General features: G+C 41.1%; 1 protein-coding gene across 1 annotated transcript; it reads left to right on the top strand.

Moving 5' to 3' along the window:
* The first annotated feature begins 4,561 nt into the window (after positions 1-4,561).
* Positions 4,562-20,708, top strand: LOC132779231 (vomeronasal type-2 receptor 26-like). The gene is made up of 6 exons (XM_067469785.1): positions 4,562-4,674; positions 5,437-5,614; positions 7,173-8,018; positions 16,123-16,347; positions 17,957-18,083; positions 19,807-20,708. Exons 1-6 carry the CDS (start codon positions 4,568-4,570, stop codon positions 20,706-20,708), a joined length of 2,385 nt encoding a protein of 794 aa, XP_067325886.1. The 5' UTR covers positions 4,562-4,567.
* Positions 20,709-25,382: the final 4,674 nt, after the last annotated feature.

Genomic DNA, 25,382 nt, shown 5'->3' with positions numbered 1-25,382 from the left:
GTCCAAAGAACTTCTAACTGTGCTAAGACACAAAAGAGACATGCACAAGAAGTGGAAAAAGGGAGAAATCACCAAAGAAGAATTCAAACAAATAGCCAACACCTGTAGAGAAAAGGTCCGCAAAGCTAAAGCAAAAAACGAGCTCAGACTTGCCAGGGACATTAAAAACAATAAAAAGGGCTTCTATTCTTATGTCAGTAGAAAAAGGAAAAACAAGGAGGCGATAGGACCTCTTCGAGGAGAAGATGGGGCAATGCTGACAGGGGACAGGGAAAAGGCAGAACTACTTAATGCCTTCTTTGCCTCGGTCTTCTCACAAAAAGAGAGTCTTCAACCTCAGCAAGATGGAGTGGATGAGGGATTGGAGGACATCCAACCCCAAATTGGGAAAGAAGTCGTCCAGGAATACCTGGCCGCTCTTAATGAGTTCAAGTCCCCAGGGCCAGATCAACTACACCCAAAGGTACTGAAGGAACTAGCGGAAGTCATTTCGGAACCATTGGCAACCATCTTTGAGAGTTCTTGGAGAACGGGAGAAGTTCCAGCAGATTGGAGGAGGGCCAATGTGGTCCCAATCTTCAAGAAGGGAAAAAAGGACGACCCAAACAACTACCGTCCGGTCAGCCTCACGTCGATACCGGGCAAGATTCTGGAAAAGATTGTTAAGGAAGCGGTCTGCAAACACTTAGAAACAAATGCAATCATCGCTAATAGTCAACATGGATTTATCAAAAACAAGTCATGCCAGACTAATCTGATCTCTTTCTTCGATAGAGCTACAAGCTGGGTAGATGCGGGGAATGCCGTGGATGTAGCGTACCTGAATTTCAGTAAGGCCTTCGACAAGGTCCCCCATGACCTTCTGGCAAGGAAACTAGTCCAATGTGGGCTAGGCAAAACTACGGTGAGGTGGATCTGTAATTGGTTAAGTGGACGAACACAGAGAGTGCTCACTAATGCTTCCTCTTCATCTTGGAAAGAAGTGACGAGTGGAGTGCCGCAGGGTTCCGTCCTGGGCCCGGTCCTGTTCAACATCTTTATTAATGACTTAGATGAAGGGCTAGAAGGCATGATCATCAAGTTTGCAGATGACACCAAATTGGGAGGGATAGCCAATAGTCCAGAGGACAGGAGCAGAATTCAAAACGATCTTGACAGATTAGAGAGATGGGCCAAAACTAACAAAATGAAGTTCAACAGTGACAAATGCAAGATACTCCACTTTGGCAGAAAAAATGAAATGCAAAGATACAGAATGGGGGACGCCTGGCTCGAGAGCAGTACGTGTGAAAAAGATCTTGGAGTCCTCGTGGACAGCAAGTTAAACATGAGCCAACAATGTGATGTGGCGGCAAAAAAAGCCAATGGGATTTTGGCCTGCATCAATAGGAGCATAGTGTCTAGATCTAAGGAAGTAATGCTACCCCTCTATTCTGCTTTGGTTAGACCACATCTGGAATACTGTGTCCAATTCTGGGCACCACAATTCAAGAGAGATATTGACAAGCTGGAATGTGTCCAGAGGAGGGCGACTAAAATGATCAAGGGTCTGGAGAACAAGCCCTATGAGGAGCGGCTTAGGGAACTGGGCATGTTTAGCCTGAAGAAGAGAAGGCTGAGAGGAGATATGATAGCCATGTATAAATATGTGAGAGGAAGCCACAGGGAGGAGGGAGCAAGCTTGTTTTCTGCTTCCTTGGAGACTAGGACGCGGAACAATGGCTTCAAACTACAAGAGAGGAGATTCCATCTGAACATTAGGAAGAACTTCCTGACTGTGAGAGCTGTTCAGCAGTGGAACTCTCTGCCCCGGAGTGTGGTGGAGGCTCCTTCTTTGGAAGCTTTTAAACAAAGGCTGGATGGCCATCTGTCAGGGGTGATTTGAATGCAATATTCCTGCTTCTTGGCAGGGGGTTGGACTGGATGGCCCATGAGGTCTCTTCCAACTCTTTGATTCTATGATTCTATGATTCTATGATTAAAAATTTGCTCTTTTTTTTTTAAAAAAAAAGCAAAGTTAAATAAAAAGAAATACACAAATGAATGAAACTCAGAAAAACACTTCTTCTGCATCTGATCTCTTATCATAACCCCGTGATGGCGAACCCATGACACGCGTGTCAGTACTGACACACGTAGCCATTCCTACTTGAGGCCTTCATGAAGGGCAGTGGCGCCCTCACTATGGGAGTGTGGGAGGCCTTGTGGTGGACAGGATGGCCCAACACATGGACAGCCTACTGCAACAGCCATCTTAGGAGACTGCCGTGTGTACAGCAATGGGGGCAGACTGTAGCAATGGTGACAATTTTTAAGACATAGTATCCCTATAAGCAGGCATGTAGCCGGGGGGGGGGGGGGCTTGAGGGGCTTCAGCCCCCCCCCCCCCCCAAATTCTCATGGTGGTTTGTGAAAAGGCCTTACTGGTGCATTATTTAAACTGTTATGTTTATTCATATCATGATCTGACCACCATACTCAATATATCCCACATGCTTGGGTGTATTGGGGTAACGATACAAAAGGTTTGCTAGGGTAGACCCTCTTTCACTCAGACTCACCCTCCCCCCCCCCCCCCCCGAATCGAATTCCTGTCTACGGGCCTGCCTATAAGCATTGTAGGCGCCATATAGCAAGCATGAGGTCAAGAGGGGTGGTGATGATGATGATAATGATGATACAACTTTAGCAATGTGTAAAAAATGTGGGGTGGAATAACAATGGCAGAGCATTCTTGGGAATTTCATCTGTGTCTCCGGCCCATCGATTGCCGGTAGCCAAGCAAACCCTATCATTGCCAACTACATACAAAGGAAAAACAATACCACATTGTGGTTTCAAAGCTACCTTTTGGAAGCAGTGTGGTGCAATAGTCTAAGCAAGGGTCCAAGTCAGGGTGGGGACATGGCAGTCATCACTAAACAATTACGGGAAGGGCATTTAGCTGGGACTGCTAAGGCCACAATCTGGGCTTAGCAGTCCCAGCTAAATTTTATTTATTTATCGTATTAGGAGCAAACCAAACAGTTGTATTGCATTCAAAAGGGCACAAAGTTTAAAAACTTGGCAATTATATTAAATGTCCTTTGACCAGTAGCTGGCCACTTGGAGTGCCTCTGGTGTTGCTATAAGAAGGTCCTCCATTGTGCATGCGGCAGAGCTCAGGGTGCATTGCAGTAGGTGGTCGGTGGTTTGCTCTTCTCCACACTTGTGTGTCGTGAATTCCACTTTGTAGCCCCATTTCTTAGTTTGGCTCTGCATCTCGTGGTGCCAGAGCATGATCTGTTCAGCACCTTCCAAGTCGCTCAGTTTTGTGTGTGGCAAGGAGGGAGGCTCTCATTTGGTATCAGCCATAGATTGAGGTTCTGGGTTTTAGCCTGCCACTTTTGGACACTTGCTTGCTGAGGTGTTCCAGCGAGAGTCTCTGTAGATCTTCGACAACTATTTCTTGATTTAAGTCATCCAGACAGGGGATGGGCCAGAGATGTCACTGCCTTGGTCCTTTCACTATTGGTTGCTACTTCCCGGCGGATGTCAGAGGCGCAGACACCCCATGATAATGCGGCCTGTCTGATTAAGAGCCACATCCACTGTTTTAGCATGGTGAGATGTGTTCCACACTGGGCATGCAAAGCACAAAGCGCAAGGGCAGATGTCTTCACTGTATCTGGTTGTGCTCCCCAGGTTGTGCCATTCAGCTTTCGTATGATAATGTTTCTCCAGAAGTGACCAGAAGACTAATCATGGATGCAAAGAGAGGCTGTGACCATGATTTCAAGGCTGTGATTTGGTACATTACACATGTAATGATTTTCTTTCCTTTTCCTAAAGCAGAATAAGGGAGTGGGGGGCCTAAAGGAAGGGACCCAACCAAGAAGACTCCATCCAAACGATCTCATCATCGGACAACGACAACAACTAGGGAGAGGAGGCATTGAGTGTTGTCACAGCGTGCGTGAGGGCTTTGGGAGGCAAAAGGGAGGGGGGCATGGCAGTGCTCCTGTTAAATTTGTTATTACCTGAGGAGACACCTGTCGAGTCGTGATAAACATATTTTTGCAATGCCCCAGAGCATTCCCATTTAGTGATTATCCTATTTGCACTTTCTTCTTCTATGTTCCTGGAGGCTCCAGGGAATACTAGTGAAGTAAATGCTCAGCCTGTGCTCTTTTATACTCAGGACTACATCTCCGTAAGTTCAGTGGGATTGATCTATAACTGAACCTGCACAGGAGTGCATTGCCTTAAATTATACGTATATTGCTAATGTCATTGTAGGTGGAGGAAAAGACGGTTCCATTGCTTTGACTGTGCAAATTTCATAGTATACCGAACTGATTTCAAACCAGCAAACCAAAGGAATTTCGAATAGGCTGTAATGCCAGAGGAAACTTGGATCACAATTTGGGAAGCAATGAATAGTTGTCAAAGTGGAATCTTTCTATGCAAAATCAAGCTATCCATCCAACTCGTTTTCATTCTGCTGGTGTTCAGTCTGTTTCCAGTGGCATGCACAGCTGGTTCATGTGACATGCGTCGATCTCTTCGTATTCATCACAAGTATCACATGCCTGGAGACCTGCACATTGGTGCCATTCTGTCTCAGATTTTTATGTCTTCAGAAGAAATATCCTTTAGACAAGATCCTGTTGGGAAATCTCAAGGAGATACAGTGTATGAATTTGGCTTTTCCCCCCATATTATTTCATAAGAGAGGTCGGGATCTGTTAAAAATTCAGTTGTTGTAAAGTTGGAGCTGGTTTAAATTGAGGATAGAAAAAAAGATTAGAAATTGTACCTAAATTGTAAAAACATATTTGCTTGTGGGACTTATTCTATGTAAAAATTTGCAAATATGGTCATTGTTTTGTACAAAAAATATTATATGCAGCATTTTCTGTGCAGACAATCAAAATGTAGTTTCCTGCACAGAAAATGTAGTTGTCTGCACAAAAATGCCACGTGAGCATGATTTATAAAATTAGTAATATCCCGTGAAAGTCTTTCATAGTTATTCATAACTTTGTTGCTTCCTTTGACAAAGAAAATTAGTAATAAATATCATCCCATGTTTGCAACTTTCTATTGTTTTTATTGCTTTGGGGTCTCTTTTGGGAGAGATTGAGCAGGATAGAGTAATAATTATAATAAGAACAAGAATAATTACAACACATGAATTCTAATGCACACCTTCTACATCAGTATTGGACTGTATATTTGTAGAAGGCTCAAGCCCATTTTTCTGTATCTGTAGTCAGACATTCTTTAGATAGAAAATGTGCATTAATCTGAAATCTAAGCCTGCTTTTACTGTTGTTTCAGAGTGTTTACTCACAACTACCAACACATCCTGGCCTTGATTTTCGCCATTAAGGAGATCAATGAAAATCCCCTTATCTTACCCAACATCACATTGGGATTCTACATTTACAACAGTCATTTTGTTGCTGGCTTTACTTATCTTGCTTCACTGGAACTCCTTTCTACCTGGGGCAAATTTGTCCCTAACTACAAATGCGACAACCAAGACAACCCAGCAGCAGTCATTGGGGGGCCTATTTCTGATGTCTGTCTTTTCATGGCAGACATCCTGTTAGCCTATAAATTTACACAGGTAAGCTTACCCACAAAACTAAGAGTTTGAAACAACAGGATGTCAATGAGAATTCAATATCTACAGACTCTGAATTTACTTTTTGTTAATTTTCCCCTAAGCAATTTAAGAAAAATATTGCCTCAATGTGAGTTGAGACCTTCACTTGTCTTTCATTCTACCATTCTTTCTCTCCTTGGATAAAATAACAGTTAGCTATGGGTTTTCTGGTATGAACAAAACAACTTGATTCTGAAGTTATTAAAGCAGGAACGTGCAGTAGTAGCTAGTGGGTTACATATCAATGGGGCAGGTGATCTGGTGTGATATTAATCTAAAAATTATCACAATGTTGATTAAAATCAATGTCCCATACACATGGAAGGCACCTCTCTCACAATAGGAAGTTTCAGGTAAGGAGATATATATATATATATATATATATATATATATATATATTCCAATTTTTGTCACTTGTGTTATTTCTCTCTGCAAACCCCTTCCAAGTATGAGTCCTTACATAATATACGTGGGCCTTTATAGAATCTTGTTGAATCTGAGCAGTGAAGTCCCATTGTCTCACAATAGGAAGTTTCAGGTATATATATATATATATATATATATATATATATACTCCAATTTTTGTCACTTGTGTTATTTCTCTCTGCTTTGGTCATCTGCAGACCAGAAATGGAAAAAGCATAGTGCTGGGAGGCCTAAAAGATATTGATGTGTCCTTACAGTAGCCAATATGTTTGGGCAACAATAACAAACTCATAACTCACCGTTCCACCATATTTTTCAACACATCACCATCTAGCTTCTATTTGACTGGAAATGATACAAGTTGAAATCAGTTTCTTTGTCACTTAGATTACATCTATGACCTGTACCATGTAAATTAGGGATGGGCAAGCTACAGCATCAGCATTTATAATTTTTGGATCTCATAGCTTAAGTTTCCACTGGATCCTATAAGTAATACAGCAAACCCCTTCCAAGTACGAGTCCTTACATAATATACATGGGCCTTTGTAGAATGTTGTTAAATCCGAGCAGTGAAGTCCCATAAAGTCCCACTTCCCTTGGATAAAATCATTGGGTGATTTTAGGATTTTATCAACCCCCCCCCCCCCCCCGCCCCATATCTTTCTTCTCTTTTATGATACATCAGGTTAGCTAAATTCTGGAAACGGCACTCATCAGAATGAAGTCTGTCATGGTGGAAAGCCTGTCAATGTTCATAAATTACATCTTTGTGATATATCCTAAAATTGATAATTACCATACCAATACCAATAGCATTCCTTTCAAACCTTAGAGGTGCAAATGCTGAATTTTTTTAGAGAAATGTTAAAATATTTTTCTAAGACTATTCCTTTGCTATAACCCATTGTTTTTCCTCTAGTTTTCCTTGCTTTTGATTCCTTTTTTTTTGGGGGGGGGGGGGGATTGTTATTTCAATACTATGTTGTGATTTAAATAGTACTGTTATACCAGTAATGTTTAACGAGAAGATGCAATTTTCTAATATAATAATTCTAATATAATAATTCTTTCCTTATCTCTAATCCCCAAGATCACGTATGGCTCTTCTCCACTATTAGATAACAAAAAGGAAGCTGCTTTCTTTCACCACATGTTCCCAAATGAGAACCATCAATACACTGGGATTCTCGACTTAATGTTGCATTTCCAGTGGACGTGGATTGGCGTGATTTATCTGGATAATGAAATAGGACAAAGATTTGTACATGAAGTAATTCCCATGTTCGTGAAAAAAGGTATCTGCTTTGACTTCATAAAAGCCGCAACCAACATTAACTTTTTCAGTGAAATGGAAGCAATGGCAAACAAGTTTATTGAAACATCATACCTTGTTGGGAAAAGTACTGCCAATATAGTGATCCTAAATGGAGAAGTTCACTCAATTCTAGCTTTGAGAATATGGTTAGAAATTCCATTTTTCTGTGATTTACCAAAAATAAATAAAGTTTGGATTTTGACAGCTGCAATAGATTTTTCATCGCTCCCAATTCAAAGAGACTGGAACCCGAACTTCATCAATGGGGCCTTATCTGTTTCACTTCTCCCAAAAAAGGTTTCAGGATTCCATGAATTTCTGCAGAACAGAAAACCAGGCACAGATGGAGAAGATGGCTTTATTGGGGACTTCTGGCAACAAGCATTCGTGTGTTCATTTCCTGGGCCCAATTTAGACGAGTCCCTTGGAAATATCTGCACGGAGGAGGACAAGCTGGAGACTCTTCCTATGTCTGTTTTTGAAATGAGCATGAGCAGCCACAGCTACAGCATCTACAACGCTGTCTATGCTGTCGCACATGCTCTGCATGACATGGATTCATCCAAGTTCAAACACGGAACTACTGGGATCAGAGATCTTCAAAAAATGCAGTCATGGCAGGTAATGGTTGGAGCACAATATAACAGAAGTATCCAGCTTATTTGCATGTGCAGCCCCCAAATTTTCTGGCAAAGGTTGAAGTCTGGTGTCTAGGCACTAGGACTGACTCACCCTCCTTTTACGGTGACTTCATAGCTGCTTCTGTGCATATGAAAACTGCAATATATTTAATTCATTTTGCAACTTTGTATGATAGAATCATAAAATAATAGAGTTGGAAGAGACCACATGGGCCATCATGTCCAACCCCCTGCCATGCAGAAAAAGCGCAATCAAACTATCCCTGGCAGATTGCCATGCCGTTCTTTAAGACGCTCCTCATAGGGACACTATACTGCTTTTGATGCAGCCCAAAATCCGATTACAAACCCACATGATCTCTTCGATCATCTGGAGAGGACCTGCTCACACTCCCACCTCCTTTGCAGGCGCAATTGGTGGGACTGAGGGAGAGGGCCTTCTCGGTGGTAGCCCTTGACTCTGGAATTTACTCCCTAAGGACATCAGACATGCCCCGACGCTGGCAGCCTTTAGGGGGAGCCTGAAAACGTGGTTGTTCCAGTGTGCCTTCCCAGACTAAGGAAAACTCTTAGCAATATGTCCTCAAATGCACTTTAATATTCATTTAGGATTGTCTGTGCGCCCTCATCTTTCTCTAAAAACCCTATCCTAGTTGTCCATGTGTTCTTCCTCAACACACATATAAGCAAGAGATGATTCTTGTCAAGACTTACAAAATCATATACTGTAACACTCCTCCTTGTGTGTAGAGGAAAACACAATACATAATGCAATTACATGGTACACTCAAAAATTCCCAAATCATACAAAACATCCTGATGTTTTTGTACACTCAGTGGCTTAGTTAGTACATCAGCTAGATTTAGATTTGTATTACAATATACTATATCAATTTCACCATTTTTCACTGCATCCCTTACACAACTGTGCTTAATATCTACATGCTTGCTTCTTTGTTTTACTCTGGCCTGTGTTGCCATTGTGATGCATGTCTGATTATCCTCATATATTGTTGTTGGATCTTCAACAGGTATTTGCAAGTCTTTAAGCAGTTGTTTGATTACACAAATCTCTGTATATGCTAAGCTAAGTGCACCAAACTCAGCCTCACTGGAACTTAAAGCTACATAACTCTGTTTCTTTGACTTCCAGTCAATTACAGCATTAGAAAACTTAACTAAAACCCCTGTTGTCGATTTCCTATCAGTACAGTTGCCGAAAACTAGTTTATCTCCTTGTTCATGTCCAGCATTTTAAATTTGAATTATTACATTTGGCTTGGCCATAGGTTTTTAAATGTGTATGTTATTATTGTTATTGTTTATTGCTTATTGTGTATTTTTTTTTAGTTTTATTTTATTTTATTTTATTTGTTTGTCTTGATTATTTGTTATTGCCTTTGTTTATTGATGTGCTGTGGGCTTGGCCTCATGTAAGCCGCACCAAGTCCCTTGGGGAGATGGTAGCGGGGTACAAATAATGTATTATTATTATTATTATTGTTATTATTATTATTATTGGCTTTTTTAGCTGCTGCATCACACTGTACGCTCATGTTCAACTTGTTCACAAGGACTCCAAGATCTTTCTCACATGGACTGTTGTCAAGCCAAGCATCACCCATTCTGTATCTTTGCATTTCATTTTTTCTGCCTAAGTGTAGTATCTTGTATTTGTCCTTGTTGAAATTCATTTTGTTAGTTTTGGTTCAGCTCCCCAATCCGTTAAGGTCATTTTGAATTCTGATCCTGTGCTCTGGAGTATTAGCTATCCCTCCTAATTTGGTGTCGCCCATCTTGTTTTTGAGAAATACATGCTGACTTTTAATCATCACAGCAGTCCTTTCTAAGTTATTATTGTACTTTGGTATTATACTTTGTGTAAATTTAGTCTATGCATACATAATTTCAGTAAAAGTATGTGATATGATATGATAACCTCCTTTTCATTTTTATTTCATTTTATCTATTTTTACCGAGTTACTAGAGCAAGTGGACAATGCATCTGTCTGTCTTTGCATTGTGTATTGATAACAAACTGCCTCTGAACAAAACTTCTCAGGCTTGCCTTAATTTTGCCATAGGTAGTAGACACAACACACAGCAAAAAAAGACATGATGCCTTTTCTGAGTACCGGAGATCACACTGTAAATATTGCTTTGCATTCCCTATGACCCATGTTTCTTATTTCAGTGTATATGCCTATCACATGGCCTGTTAACTAATGGGGAACCCATGAGTTTCATAAGGTTTTTATTAGGCAAGGTACAAAGATTGAATGAAAAGTAATGCCTCCACCTTCGTTTACTTGGGTTTGGATGATTTCAGCATTTTCCACTTCGTTTTGAAAACCTAAAATCATGGGTGATTTAACTTCTTTACAATCTTTCATGTTTAGTTTTTCCAAAACCTGCATTATCTTCCCTTTTTGGCTTAACACAAAACCTTGTTCAGTTTTCATAATTTGTACACCAAGAAAATATTGAATTGGACCAAGGTTTCTTAACTTAAAATGTTTTCCTAACTCTTCTGCAAATTTGTCAATTTCTGCTTGAGTTTCAGCCAAAAATGATACATCATCAACATACACAAACAATACTTGATAATCATGTTGTACATTTCTTACATACACGCATGGATCTGCTCTGCTTCTCTGGAAACCCATTTTGGTCAAAACATCATTTAAACAATCATTCCAGACAAGTCCGGCCTGTTTCAATCCGTATAAGGCGCAATTCAACGTAAAATACGTATTGGTATTTCTGTACTTTGAACCTGGTGGAGGTACAATATATATATTCTCCTTTAGAGTAGCATTCAGATATGCTGTACTTATGTCAAAATGATATACCTTTAAATTCAAACATGCTGCAAGAGTTAAAATCAATCTTACAGAATTAGGACTAACAGTGGGCGAATACACCTCTGTGTAATCAATGTCCTTAATCTGTGTAAACCCTCTAGCAACAAGACGCGCTTTGTACCTTACTTGACCATTAGCATCAATCTTTTGCTTAAAAATCCATTTTGTGTCAATAGGATTACTCCCTCTTGGTAAATTTGCAGGTTCATACACATTTAACCTTTCCATGCTTTTCATCTCTTCATCTATAGCCTCTAACCATTTTTCTTTCTCTTCTTGTGGCAAACTTTCTATTTCCTCAAAACTTTGAGGCTCATAATTAACTAAACATACTCTTACATTTTGTATTGTGAACCTGTCAGGTTTCTTTCTGGTTCTTTCACTTCTTCTGAGTAAAATTTCCTGACTAGTTCCCTCTTCAGGATCTTCATTCACCTCATCATCCTCATCTGAGGGCCTAGGCCTCTTAAATTTTCTAATTATAGGCTTACTTATGAGTTGAGGTGTAGCAGCACTTTCTTGCTTTGTGTTTTGTCTACCTTGCTCATGAGTTTCCTCTTTTGAAATAGGAAAGAAAACTTCCTGATTAGCATGAATCTTATCCCAATTCTGGCTACAGGCAAAGTTAGCAGATCTTGATATAACAATGTTTCCTTCATTATCTAAAAACCGCCAAGCTTTGGCTCCCTGTGCATAGCCAACCATTGTTAATCTTCTGGCTTTATCTTGGCCTTTCCTTCTCAATGGTTTGGGTATGAACACCCATGCCTGTGTCCCAAAATTCCTTAAATGCCCTAATGGAGGCTTCTTGCCATATAACATAAAATAAGGAGTGTTCTGAATAGGCTCACACCAGAGTCTATTAATTAAATAACATGCAGTCATTACTGCTTCTCCCCATAGATTTTGAGATAATCCAGAATCTTCTAACAAAGAATCTTTCACTGTTTGAACTTTTCTTACTAGTCTTTCTATCTTTCCATTTTCTGCACTTTGATAAGCACATGTGAGTCTATGCTTTATCCCCTTTCTTCAGAAAATTTTCTAAACTATGTGAGGTAAACTCTCCTCCTCTGTCAGTTTGGAGAGCCTTTACTCCTACTCCAAATTGTCTCTTCACATATGCCACCCAATTCTTAATAATCTCAAAAACTTCACTCTTTTGTTTCAACAAAAAACACCAAGAAAAACAAGAATAGTAATCTAATATACACAGTATATAACAGGCTCCACCCTTACTTGGTTGAAACGGTCCAATTAAATCAGCATGTACTAACTGAAACTTTTCTTTTGAGTTTCTTAAACTTTTCTTACTAATTGGAGCTGACTGTGCTTTAGTTTTCTTGCATACATTGCAATCTAGAAACTTCGTGCAATTTTTTAATTTTATACCTTCACTAAACTCTGGCATTTTATACAACACTTTGAAACTTGGGTGACCTAATGTTCTATGTAAATCATGAATGCATCCCTGGTGTAATGGAGCATTCTTACTTACTACATTTACATCACTTGTGTTACCTCCTGAGGTCAACACATACAAATCCCCTTGTAATACACCAGTTCCACATAACTTATTCCCTTTCAAAATTCTGACTTTTCCTCCAGAAAAATTAACTTCATAACCTTCTTTATCCAGTTTTCCGAATGATAATAAATAGTACTCAATCTCTGGAACTAAAAATACATTCCTTAATGTTTTACCCAAATGCTTAACATAAACTTCCCCTTGCCCCTGCACTTTGTACTGTTTTCCATCTGCAAGGGTAACATTTGAATATTTAGGATTTACAGGATTACAAATCAAACTTTTGTTGTTCACTATATGCTGTGAACATCCAGAGTCCACGTAAAATATGTCTTCATCTGTTGAACTCCCTTGGGACTTCACAATGCTGACATGCGAGGAACTCCTCCTCTGGTTCACCTTCTTCCATCCTTGCTTCTTCTGCTGCTGCTTTGGACAATTCCTCTTTAAATGTTTTGGAGACCCACAATTGTAGCACCTTCTCACCACACAAACTTTCTCCATCTCCTCCTCGAGTGCAACTCCAGCTGACTGCTTTCCTTGAGAACGCCCTGCTGTGTTTGCAGTCTCCAGGCAACGATCTCTTCGCCTTTCGCAATCAGCAAGAAGTCTAGCACAAATATATTGGAGGTTTAATTGTGCTTGTGGGAGTGATTCCAAGGAATTTACTATCCCGTCAAACGAATCATCCAAGGATGACAGGACAATAAAACATTTGTTTGGCTCTGTGAGATGGAAATCTCTCTCCTCCAATTGCAAAAACAAACTCTGCAATATCTGCAAATGGTCTTTCAGACTTTCATTCTTCTCCAGTCTCTTCCTGTAAAGTCGTCTTGCCAGTACAGCCACTGTTGCTGCCGAACTAGAAGCATGTACTTCTCTGAGTCTCACCCAAATTGCGTTGGGAGTTGGCAGGCTGCTTATATGAACTAATTGGTCATCATCAACTCCTAACATCAGAGTAGACCTTGCTCTTTCCAGAGCTCTCAGCTGCTCTGCTGTAGCTGGCTGCTGCACTGGGTTCTCTGTGCATTCCCACAAGGATTCTCTCCTCAAATAACTTTCCATCCTGACTTTCCAAATAGAATAGTTATTGCCATTTAACCTGGCCATAGGGAAAGCAAAATTCATTCCAGTATCCATCTTCTTGTTTGCCAATAAAACACACAATGCAAAACCAAAAATGTCTTCAAAACTGGAACTGGAGAGAGAGAAAAAATATCCAACTGGGCAATCTAGTCAGACTGGGCAAGCTGGGCCCATAACCTGTTGCGGTTTGTTAGTTTATATGGAAGCTACCCAGCAGCCTTCCCAGCTCCAGATCCCAAATTGAATTACACAGAGTATAAAGGAAAAATGTCTTTACTCTGGAGTAGTTAATACATGTAGCTTTATAAAGAAAAATACAGCAGCATTGAAAAACACATTGTCCATCGCAGGAGAAAAGAAACTTACAACGCAATGTATTAATCTGCTTCTTTCCAGCAATCTTTGTGGAGTAGTCCCATCTCTGATCACTCCATCTCACCTACTACTTGCATCAAGAAAACTTTCACCTGATATACATTCACCTTAACTTGATTGCTACATTGTCCATGTGTTCTTCCTCAACACACATATAAGCAAGAGATGATTCTTGTCAAGACTTACACAATCATATACTGTAACAGATTATGCTTGAAATATCTCTCTGGGTGATACAACGATCACCCTGAATCAATCTGTCAAACTTTTGCTTGTGAAACTCGGTGGTTGCTGTCACAGGACATCCAACTCTTTGTTTGTCATGCAAGTCAGATGTTTCCACTTCAACATCTTTAAACTTACTCGCCCAACGATGCACAGTACTCACATCAACACAATCACCATAAGCAGCTTGCATTCTCTGACGAATCTCCTTTGTGGTGACACCTTCTGCTGTCAAGAATTCAATGACTGCACGCTGCTTAAGTCGCATTGACTGCACAGGGTTCCATACTTCTCACTTTAACAGCACAACCATTCAATGCTAAGGCTTCCTGCCAAAATGGAACTGTAGAGGAGAGTCTACTGAACAAGCCAGTACCTGGTGCATACCAGTACTGCTATCTGTTAAGGAGTTACAAAGGTGGAGGCATTACTTTTCATTTAACCCTCGTAGAGTCTGATATGGTTCTACCATTTCCTTCTTCTGAAGTATAGCCAGTAGGGCTGTGCAATTCGTTTCGTTAATTCGTAATTCGTTAAAAAATTCGTTAATTTTTGAATTATGAAACGATTACAAAACATTTTTTTTAACCCGGAAGTGTTTTTAAATATCGAAACGGCAGGCGCCAAAAAAATTTGTATTTCCATCCATTTCGGAAATACTAAGATGGCCGCCTGCCGATGCTTGCTGAGAGGGGCGAGCGAGCGGCGAGCGAGAGGGGCGAGCGAGCTTCCTGTTTTGGGTCAAGGCGAGGGAGGCGAGCAGCTGCCCTGCGCTGGAGCAGGGCGCCCGAAGCAGTAGCAGCTGCTGCTGGGCTCCTCCAATGCCATTAACCAACCAACCTGCCCGAGCGGCTTGCTCTCCTACCCCGTGTTCGCTGCCTCTGCTGGATGGATTGGCTATCTCCCTCTGATGGCTTCTCTCCAAAGTCTCTCTCTCTCCTGAGGAGAGAGAACCTGTGTGCGCGCGCGTGTGTGTTCCTGTGCTACCAGCCCAAGCGGCTCGCTCTCTTCCCCCTCGCTCGCTCGCTCGCTGCATCTGCTGGATTGATGATGGCTATTCCCCCCTGCCTGCCCTTCTCCCAATGCCAGGCGCGATGCTGACGTCGCTCTCTCACTCTCTATGCCTCCTGAGGAGAGGGAACTCCAGCAGAGACAGCAAGTGCAAGGGAAGAGAGGAAAAAACACAGGAACACACATACGTGCACTCTATCTCTCATTTCTCTCTGAAGCCCTGCCCCGCCAGGCTCAACATCACTCAACACCCCCAGCATAATTTATGCCACTATCCTGTCCCTTTTCAAAAACAAAAGGGAGGGGGGGAAAGGAGGAGGGAGTTCTAGCGTTCTCTCTACCCACTCCCCCACTGCTCCAGTTTCCCGGGCTTTGAGGCTTCATGGATTCCGTAAAGCAGCAAAGAGAAGAGAGAAAATTCTCTGCTGACACCTACAGGCGCATAGCTGCAACTGCAACTCAGGAAAACTTAAATTTAAAAAATATTTAAAAAATATTGAAAAAAAAAAGGGCGCCATCTTTACAAAATGTTTTGTAAATATTTACGAAATTTCGCAAATACTGAAACATTTTTTGGGAAAGTTTTGTAAATATTTTAAATATCGAAACAAAAAAACAGCCCAATTACAAATCGATTTTAGAAACAAATTTTTTCTTGATCAAACAGGCCTAATAGCCAGGTATAGCGCCAGATATTCATTGGCATTTTTCCATCCAAGCACTATCCAGGATTGACCCTGTTGAGTATCCAAGATCAGGTGACATCTCTTTCCTGGTTAATGTCATTCATATTCCTGGAACATGTGTGCACTGCTCTATGTACCAGCTTTATATAAAATAGCTCATTAGTATCCCCAAAAAATATCTTATTCCTTCTATAAGGATGCATAAGCTCTGTTAAGCATCGATGTCAAGTGTGAGCTATTACTATCTTGCTTGTTTATTTGGATCGTGAGCATCGTTTGTAACTGTATTTTCTCCTCTCTATTTAGCTTCATCACTTCCTAAGAAGTGTTATCTTTAACAACACAGTTGGTGCACAGATTTCCTTTACAAATGGGGAATTAGTAGCTGGGTTTGATATCATCAATTGGGTCACATTTCCCAATGAGACGTTTAATAGAGTGAAAGTGGGAAGGATAGATCCACAGTCTCTACCAACCATTGAGTTCACTGTTCACGAGGATGCCATTGTATGGCCCAGCTGGTTCAATCAGGTAGGATGTGAATACATTCCATCATGTGATTTCCACCCTCCCCAAAAAGTATGTACAGTATCTCAGTGTCAGAGACCCATATCATGAGCACATCACCTTGATAGGAAAACTATCAGGCAACATGCAAACAAGAGAGTATTCTTCATGAGCTGCAAATACTGCTTTCATTCTTTCTCCTCCACTGAAAAGGTACTCTCTCCTGTTTCCATCAAGCATTTTTGTGAAGGAGGTGGGACCAAAACTAGTGACTTTTTTGCAAAGTCTGACTTGGCCATGGTAGTCCACGCTCTGGTTACATCCCGCCTAGATTACTGCAACACTCTCTACGTGGGGTTGCCTTTGAAGACAGCTCGGAAGCTTCAACTAGTCCAATGCTCGGCAGCCATGATTCTAACAGGCGCAGAACGCAGGGAGCATACAACCCCCCTGTTGCGCCAACTCCACTGGCTACCGATTTGCTACCGGGCTCAATTCAAAGTGCTGATGTTGACCTTTAAAGCCCTAAATGGTTCCGGCCCAAGCTACCTATCTGACCGCATCTCGGCCTATGAACCCACCAGGACTTTGAGATCTTCCGGGGAGGCCCTGCTCTCGGTCCCACCAGCGTCACAAGCACGGCTGGCGGGGACGAGAGATAGGGCCTTCTCGGTGGTGGCTCCCCGGCTGTGGAACGCCCTCCCCACAGACATTAGATTAGCACCATCTCTAATGATATTCCGCAAAAAAGTAAAGACCTGGTTATTTGTGCAAGCGTTCGAATAATTAGTGCAATGACTGGCAATGACATAGGAATGGAACAATGGATGACGAATCTGGATCATGTTTTTTTAGTGAAGAGACGCTAGTGAATGGTTATTATAGTAATTGTATACTAACTGTGTATTAGATTGGTTTTTAACTGTTTTATATTGGTGTATTAAATTTTGCTGTGTCTTGTGTCCTGTGAACCGCTGTGAGTCGCCTCTGGGCTGAGAACAGCGGTATAGAAGTAAAGTAAAGTAAAGTAAAGTAAATAAATAAATATCAGGATCCAGTCAATTTGTCCAATAATCTAGATGTATACTGTGTAGACCTCTCTATATCACAACCAACACTTTGAATTGGAGAAGTTACTCTTTGTCCCAGTTGAAATTTCAGAACACACCTTAAAGGCAGTTCTTCATGGAGTGTGATATAATTATCCAAATGAGATATCACCAAGACATGCATAACTGATTGTAGATGGATCAGGTTTCTTCAGCATTGGGTGGAGTTGACCTCATAGCCTTTAAGTGTACCAAAGTACACCTGGAAACCGCAGAAGCTGAGGTAATTTTGAGACTAGTAACCTTCTGTCTTGCCTTGCAATATTCAAGGCCGAAGCCACACAAGTTGTGTATCTGTGAACCTCCAGTGTAACCTCAACTACCACTGAGTGTACCCTGAATGTTTATCTGGCTTTCAACTAACGATGAGTCTTGCCAGACTGATCTTCACTTTCTTTGCCCTCATCCCTATATTGCAGATGCTAGACAAAAGTTTAGACACAAAAAGATTCCATGGAATTATATTGGGGGAAGCCAGAGTTGAGGGTCATCACCATGAAATATTTCCCTTTATTTGTTGATAGGCACAACCTCTTTCTCTGTGTAATGACCATTGTTATCCAGGTTACAGTAAAAGAAAGAAGGAAGGGGAGCCATTTTGCTGCTATGATTGTATTCCATGTCCAGAAGGGAAGATTTCCACCCAGAAGGGTAAGAGTGGTCCTCCCTCCCTCCCTATCTTCTTATTTCACACGGAATGTGTTTTCTATAACTTTCCTTCACGCTCTATGTGTATAAAATAAAAGGTTGTTATTTTAGTCTATGGGATTAATGTGGGCTTTTTTATTTTCAATTTACATATTCATAAAAGCAATGAAACAAATCCATATACATGTATATCTGCATGAACCAATAATTTTTTCTAATTTCTATATTTGTATTTGGTTATACTCTCCCTCCTCCCACCCTCTGAATTTAGTGACTGGAGTCATTAATATATTCCTTCCTATTACATTATTTTTCTATTCTTCCTTCTGGCCTAATATTTATCATTTATAAATTTGCTACACAGATTCTAAAAGGTTAAATTATGAAGCCTTCTATAAAAACTTTCCCTTCTTCCTTTTTTTTTTACAAAGTTTAGAAATGCTTCCCAATCTTTGATCAATTTTATGTGTTATTTCTTTGTTCATCATTGCTGATTTTCCTATTTATGCTGTGTTTGAAGACGTTAAATCTAGTCTATGGTTGGGAGGTCTCCCTTCTTCCGAAACTGTGTATATAATATTCTTGTTGCTATTATCATGTAGGGCAATATTTTGTAGTTTAATTATTTTGTTTGTTTGTTTGTTTGACATTCCCAATAAAAATTATTCAGGCTCCAATTGTATCTTTGATTGAATTTTTTTTGCAATTTTTTTTGTATCTTTCCATCATGTGTGGAAAAATGTTCCTTCCTGTTCTTTATATTTTCTCTAAGGTCATAGCATTGAATTTTCTTGAAGGCAATAATCCACATTTTCCCCATTTATCAAGTTCTATGTTGTGTCCGACATTTTGTGCCCATTTAATCATACAATCCTTTATCAGTTCTGTTTCATTTCCATTTTCAGTAATACTTTATATATTTTCCCAATAAAGTCTTCTTCACAGTTCTCTTTCAGATTCTGATTGGTCTCTTTCAAATCCCATATTTTTTACTGTCTACTGTAAATCTTTCTTTCAGTTGCCTATATCTGTACACTATAGGTTATTTTAGTTTTCTGTGAGAATAATGTGGAGGAATGGACAAAACCTAGCCTCTTTTCCTAGAACAGCACATTAAAACACTCGTTGTAGTAGTAGTTCAATGTGGAGCTGTTGTCTCACTCCAACCCAGCCCAGAAACAACTTAGAGTTAGCGTTCATGGTAATTTATGGGTTGAATGAGTAGAAGTAGAAATTGCATAATTTGAATGAGAAGTACCTCATCCTGGCCTGAAGCAGTGGGTGAGATTGATTACTGCCTTGAATTTCTCCTAGTCTCTTTCTAGTCAATATTCCTTCCAACTGACATAGGATGTGGAAATGTTGACTCCATAGGCTTTACTACAGTCTTTCAACATGATGTTTTGCCTATATCAATTGATTTAAGTGAGGTTGCCATATATATTTCAATGTTTACTTTTCCCCAGATGTGGGTTGAATGAGTAGAAGTAGAAATGGCATAATTTGAATGAGGAGTACTTCATCCTGGCCTGAAGCAGTGGGTGAGATTCATTACTGCCTTGAATTTCTCCTAGTCTCTTTCTAGTCAATATTACTTCCAACTGACATAGGATGTGAAAATGTTGACTCCAAAGGCTTTACTACAGTCTTTCAAAATGATGTTTTGACTATATCATTCGATTTAAGTGAGGTTGCCATATATATTTCAATGTTTACTTTTCCCCAGATGTGGGTGACTGCTTTCAGTGTCCAAAAGATCATTATCCAAACAAGAACAGGGATTTCTGCGTCCCCAAATTGTTAACTTTCCTCACATTTGAAGAAGCTCTGGGACCAAGCTTGGCCATCTCTGCTCTTCTCCTGTTTTGTGTGACTGCGGGAGTGCTTGGGATCTTCATCAAATATCGGGACACTCCCATTGTCAAAGCCAATAATCGGACCCTCACCTACACCCTCCTCCTCTCCCTCCTGCTCTCCTTCCTTTGTGCTCTGCTCTTCATTGGACAGCCACAGAAGATGACCTGTCTCTTTCGTCAGACAGCTTTTGGCATCATCTTCTCTGTGGCTGTTTCTTCCGTGTTGGCAAAAACTATCACTGTGATTCTCGCTTTCCAAGCCACAAAGCCTGAATCCAAGTTGAGGAAATGGTTGGGGAAGAGAATGGCCACCTCCATTGTTCTTTCCAGCCTGCTCATTCAAGCCACAATTTGTACAGTGTGGCTGTCTACTTTCCCCCCATTTCCTGATCTTGATGTGAACTCAATGGCTGAAGAAGTCATTCTGGAATGTAATGAAGGGTCAATCACCATGTTTTATTGCCTCCTGGGTTTTATGGGTTTCCTGTCTATTTGCAGTTTCACTGTAGCTTTCTTTGCCAGGAAGTTACCCAACAGTTTCAATGAAGCCAAATTTATCACCTTCAGCATGTTGGTCTTCTGCAGTGTTTGGATCTCCTTTGTTCCAACATACTTGAGCACCAAGGGAAAATACATGGTGGCAGTGGAGATCTTCTCAATCTTAGCTTCCAGTGCTGGATTACTAGGTTGTATATTTTTCCCCAAATGCTATATCATTCTCCTGAGGCCTGATTTGAATACAAGGGAGCAAGTAATGAAAAGAAAGCATTAAAGAAAGTTTCTGTTTATACATTTATCATCTTTTTTCTTTTATTTGGAATTTGGTTCCTAAGGCTAATAACATGTCTTGATTATCAATGACATTCTGGTACAGAAGTATGATATATATGGAATCCTTATTATTTCATCAGAAGGATCGGTCTTTGTTTTTATTGAAGAATCAGAATATGAAAGACCAATATTAGGTTCAGAATTATGCTAATATATAATATATTCCACTATCTGAAATATATCATGCTAATTTTATGCTTAAGATGATGCTTTATGTCATTTGTACTCTGGCTTTGGTATCAGGACTATCAAGACTATCAGGAACACTTGTATCATCTCTATGTGGGGCTGCCTTTGAAGGTAGTTCGGAAGCTTCAACCAGTTCAGAGATTGACGGCCAGATTGCTAACAGGAGCTCCGTACAGGGAGAGATCCATCCCCATGTTGCGGCAGATCCACTGGCTGCTGGTCTGCTACTGTGCTAAATACAAAGTGTGGTCATTACCTTTAAAGCCCTAAATGACTTGGGTCCAGGCTATTTAATGGTTCACATCTCCTCTCACAAACCAGCCCTGGCACTGCGGTCATCAGCGGAGGCCCTGCTCTCGGTCCCACCCCAAGCACGACTGGTGGAAACGTGAGAGAGGGCCTTCTCCGTGGTCCCACTCCAGCTCTGGAATACCCTCCCTAAAGAAATAAAGCTCTGGAACTCCCCTCCCTCTTCTCATTCAGAAAACAACTGAAGACTACTTTTGCTCACTAGCATATGGAGAGGAGCAGAATTAGATTGTTGATAGATCATTGCCGGGCCTCTGGTTGAGAACTATTTGTATTTGGGCTTCCTGGTCCACACATAGAATCATAGAATCATAGAATCAAAGAGTTGGAAGAGACCTCATGGGTCATCCAGTCCAACCCCCTGCCAAGAAGCAGGAATATTACATTCAAATCACCCCTGACAGATGGCCATCCAGCCTCTGCTTAAAAGCTTCCAAAGAAGGAGCCTCCACCACACTCCAGGGCAGAGAGTTCCACTGCCGAATGGCTCTCACAGTCAGGAAGTTCTTCCTAATGTTCAGATGGAAACCAGCCCAATGACTTCATTTGACTACATAACCAACCCACATCGGATGTTTTGTTTAGATTTATGTTATTATAGAATTTTGTCTGACTACATCTAGCTTAACTTATTGATGTCAGTTTTAATTTACTGACATCAATAAGTTAAGGATTTTAATTTAATGTTAGGTTTTAATGCTACTTTTATATGTGGGATTTCAAGTTAGTATCATGTATGTTATGTAGGCATTGAAAGTTATATTGGAATCGGCCTTGATTCCTTCAAAGCCAGTCATTTGAGATATATTTCAGAAGAGCTAAAGATTTAATGTATTGTCAAAGGCTAGAATCACTGGGCTGTTGGTTTTTCGGGCTATATGGCCATGTTCTGAAAGCTTTCTGTCCTGACGTTTTGCCTGCATCTAGGGCAGGCATCCACATAGGTTATGAAGTCTCACAATTGCACAACCTCTGAGGGTGCCTGCCATAGATGCAGGCAAAATGTCAGGAGAGAATGCTTCTAGAACATAGACCGAAAAATCACAACAACCCAGCTAAAGCTTTTCTCCTTGGATGGTGACAAAGAAGATTGTCTATCCCACCCCCACCCTCTGCACCCCATCCCATGCTGCCTCTATTGCAATGTAAATAATAAAAAATCACATCAGATCTCCTTCTCTTGAGTATTCCTTGCATAAGAAAAGCCTATGAAATTCATTGGGGTCATCATAAGTTGACAGGTGACACACCACACACTTCAGTTGCTCCCACTAAAGATTTTTGTTCCTCATCAGACGTAAGAGCCTTCCTCCTGTCAATAGGTGAGGAATGAATAGATATGAAGATCTACTGCAATCTCCTGCAACCCAGTTATAAGAAGATCAAAAGATTAGTGGCAGGAATGGAGCATTTAGAAAAATGCAGTCTTTAAGGCAATGTTTCTCAACCTGGGGGCCAGGACCCTTGGGAGGTGTGTGAGGAGGGGTCAGAGGGGTCAGAGGGGTCACCAAACACCATCTGAAAACACAGTATTTTATGTTGGTCATAGTGCTGCTGCTAATCATTTTTTATTTTCGGTCCACAATTTCCTTGCACTACAGTTGAGAAGCTTGGTTATTGGGTATTTAAAAGTTTGCTCATTTTTTTTTAAAAAAAGAGCAAAGTTAAATAAAAAGAAATACACAAATGAATGAAACTCAGAAAAACACTCCTTTAGCATATGATATCTTATCATAACCCCGTGATGGCGAACCTATGACATGCGTGTCAGTACTGACACGCATAGCCATTCCTCCTTGAGGCCTTCATGAAGGGCAGTGGTGCCCTCACTATGGGAGTGTGGGAGGCCTTCTGGTGGACAGGATGGCCCAACACATGGACAGCCTACTGCAACAGCCATCTTAGGAGACTGCCATGTGTACAGCAATGGGGGCAGACTGTAGCAATGGTGACAATTTTTAAGACATAGTATCCCTATAAGCAGGCATGTAGCCCGGGGGGGGGGGGGACTTGAGGGGGTTGGGTGTATTGGGGTAACGATACAAAAGGTTTGCTAGGGTAGACCCTCTTTCACTCAGATTCAGCCCCCCCCCCCGAAACAAACTCAGCCCCCTCCCCCCAATCGAATTCCTGGCTACAGGCCTGCCTATAAGCATTGTAGGCGCCATAGAGCAAGCATGAGGTCAATAGGGATGGTGGTGATGATGATGATAATGATGATACAACTTTAGCAATGTGTATCACATTGTGGAATAATAATGGAATAATAATGGCAATAATGGAATAATAATAGTGGAATAATAATGGCAGAGCATTCTTGGGAATTTCATCTGTGTCTCCGGCCCATCGATTGCCGGTAGCCAAGCAAACCCTATCATCGCCAACTACATACAAAGGAAAAACAACACCACATTGTGGCTTCAAAGCTACCTTTTGGAAGAAGTGTGGTACAATAGTCTAAGCAAGGGTCCAAGTCAGGGTTGGGACATGGAAGTCATCACTAAACAATTAAGGGAAGGGCATTTAGCTGGGATTGCTAAGACCACAATCTGGTTAAGACTAATCATTTTATTTATTTATCGTATCAAGAGCAAACCAAACAGTTGTATTGCATTCAAAAGAACACAAAGTTTAAAAACTTGGCAATTATATTAAATGTCCTTTGACTAGTAGCTGGTCACTTGGAGTGCCTCTGGTGTTGCTATAAGAAGGTCCTCCATTGTGCATATGGCAGTGCTCAGGTTGCATTGCAGTAGGTGGTCGGTGGTTTGCTCTTCTCTACACTTGCGTGTCGTGAATTACACTTTGTAGCCCCATTTCTTAGTTTGGCTCTGCATCTCGTGGTGCCAGAGCACAATCTGTTCAGTGCCTTCCAAGTCGCTCAGTTTTGTGTGTGGCAAGGAGGGAGTCTCTCATTTGGTATCAGCCATAGATTGAGGTTCTGGGTTTTAGCCTGCAACTTTTGGACTCTTGCTTGCTGAGGTGTTCCAGCGAGAGTCTCTGTAGATCAACTATTTCTTGATTTAAGTCACTGGAGTGCTGGCTGTTATCCAGACAGGGGATGGGCCAGAGATGTCACTGCCTTGGTGCTTTCGATATTGGTTGCTACTTCCCGGCGGATGTCAGAGGCGCAGACACCCCGTGATAATGCGGCCTGTCTGATTAAGAGCCACATTCACTGTTTTAGCATGGTGAGATGTGTTCCACACTGGGCATGCAAAGCACAAAGCGCAAGGGCAGATGTCTTCACTGTATCTGGTTGTGCTCCCCAGGTTGTGCCATTCAGCTTTCATATGATAATGTTTCTCCAGAGGTGACCAGAAGACTAATCATGGATGCAAAGAGAGGCTGTGACCATGATTTCAAGGCTGTGATTTGGTACATTGCACATGTTATGATTTTCTTTCCCTTTTCCTAAAGCAGAATAAGGGAGTGGGGGGGCCTAAAGGAAGGGACCCAACCAAGAAAACTCCATCCAAATGATCTCATCATCGGACAACGACAACAACTAGGGAGAGGAGGCATTGAGTGTTGTCACAGCGTGCGTGAGGGCTTTGGGAGGCAAAAGGGAGGGGGGCATGGCAGTGCTCCTGTTAAATTTGTTATTACCTGAGGAGACACCTGTCGAGTTGTGATAAACATATTTTTGCAATGCCCCAGAGCATTCCCATTTAGTGATTATCCTATTTGCACTTTCTTCTTCTATGTTCCTGGAGGCTCCAGGGAATACTAGTGAAGTAAATGCTCAGCCTGTGCTCTTTTATACTCAGGACTACATCTCCGTAAGTTCAGTGGGATTGATCTATAACTGAACCTGCACAGGAGTGCATTACCTTAAATTATACGTATATTGCTAATGTCTTTGTAGATGGAGGAAAAGATGGTTCCATTCCTTTGACTGTGTATATTTCATAGTATACCCAACTGATTTCAAACCAACAAACCAAAGGAATTTCGAATAGGCTGTAATACCAGAGGAGACCTGGATCACAATTTGGGAAGCAATGAATTGTTGTCAAAGTGGAATCTTTCTATGCAAAATCAAGCTATCCATCCAACTCGTTTTCATTCTGCTGGTGTTCAGTCTGTTTCAGGTGGCCTGCACAGCTGGTTCATG

Source organism: Anolis sagrei, chromosome 6 (assembly GCF_037176765.1).
Source record: "Anolis sagrei isolate rAnoSag1 chromosome 6, rAnoSag1.mat, whole genome shotgun sequence".
Taxonomy (NCBI): domain Eukaryota; kingdom Metazoa; phylum Chordata; class Lepidosauria; order Squamata; family Dactyloidae; genus Anolis; species Anolis sagrei.
Note: the sequence above shows the minus strand (reverse complement) of the source record. Positions and strands in the feature narration are given on the sequence as shown.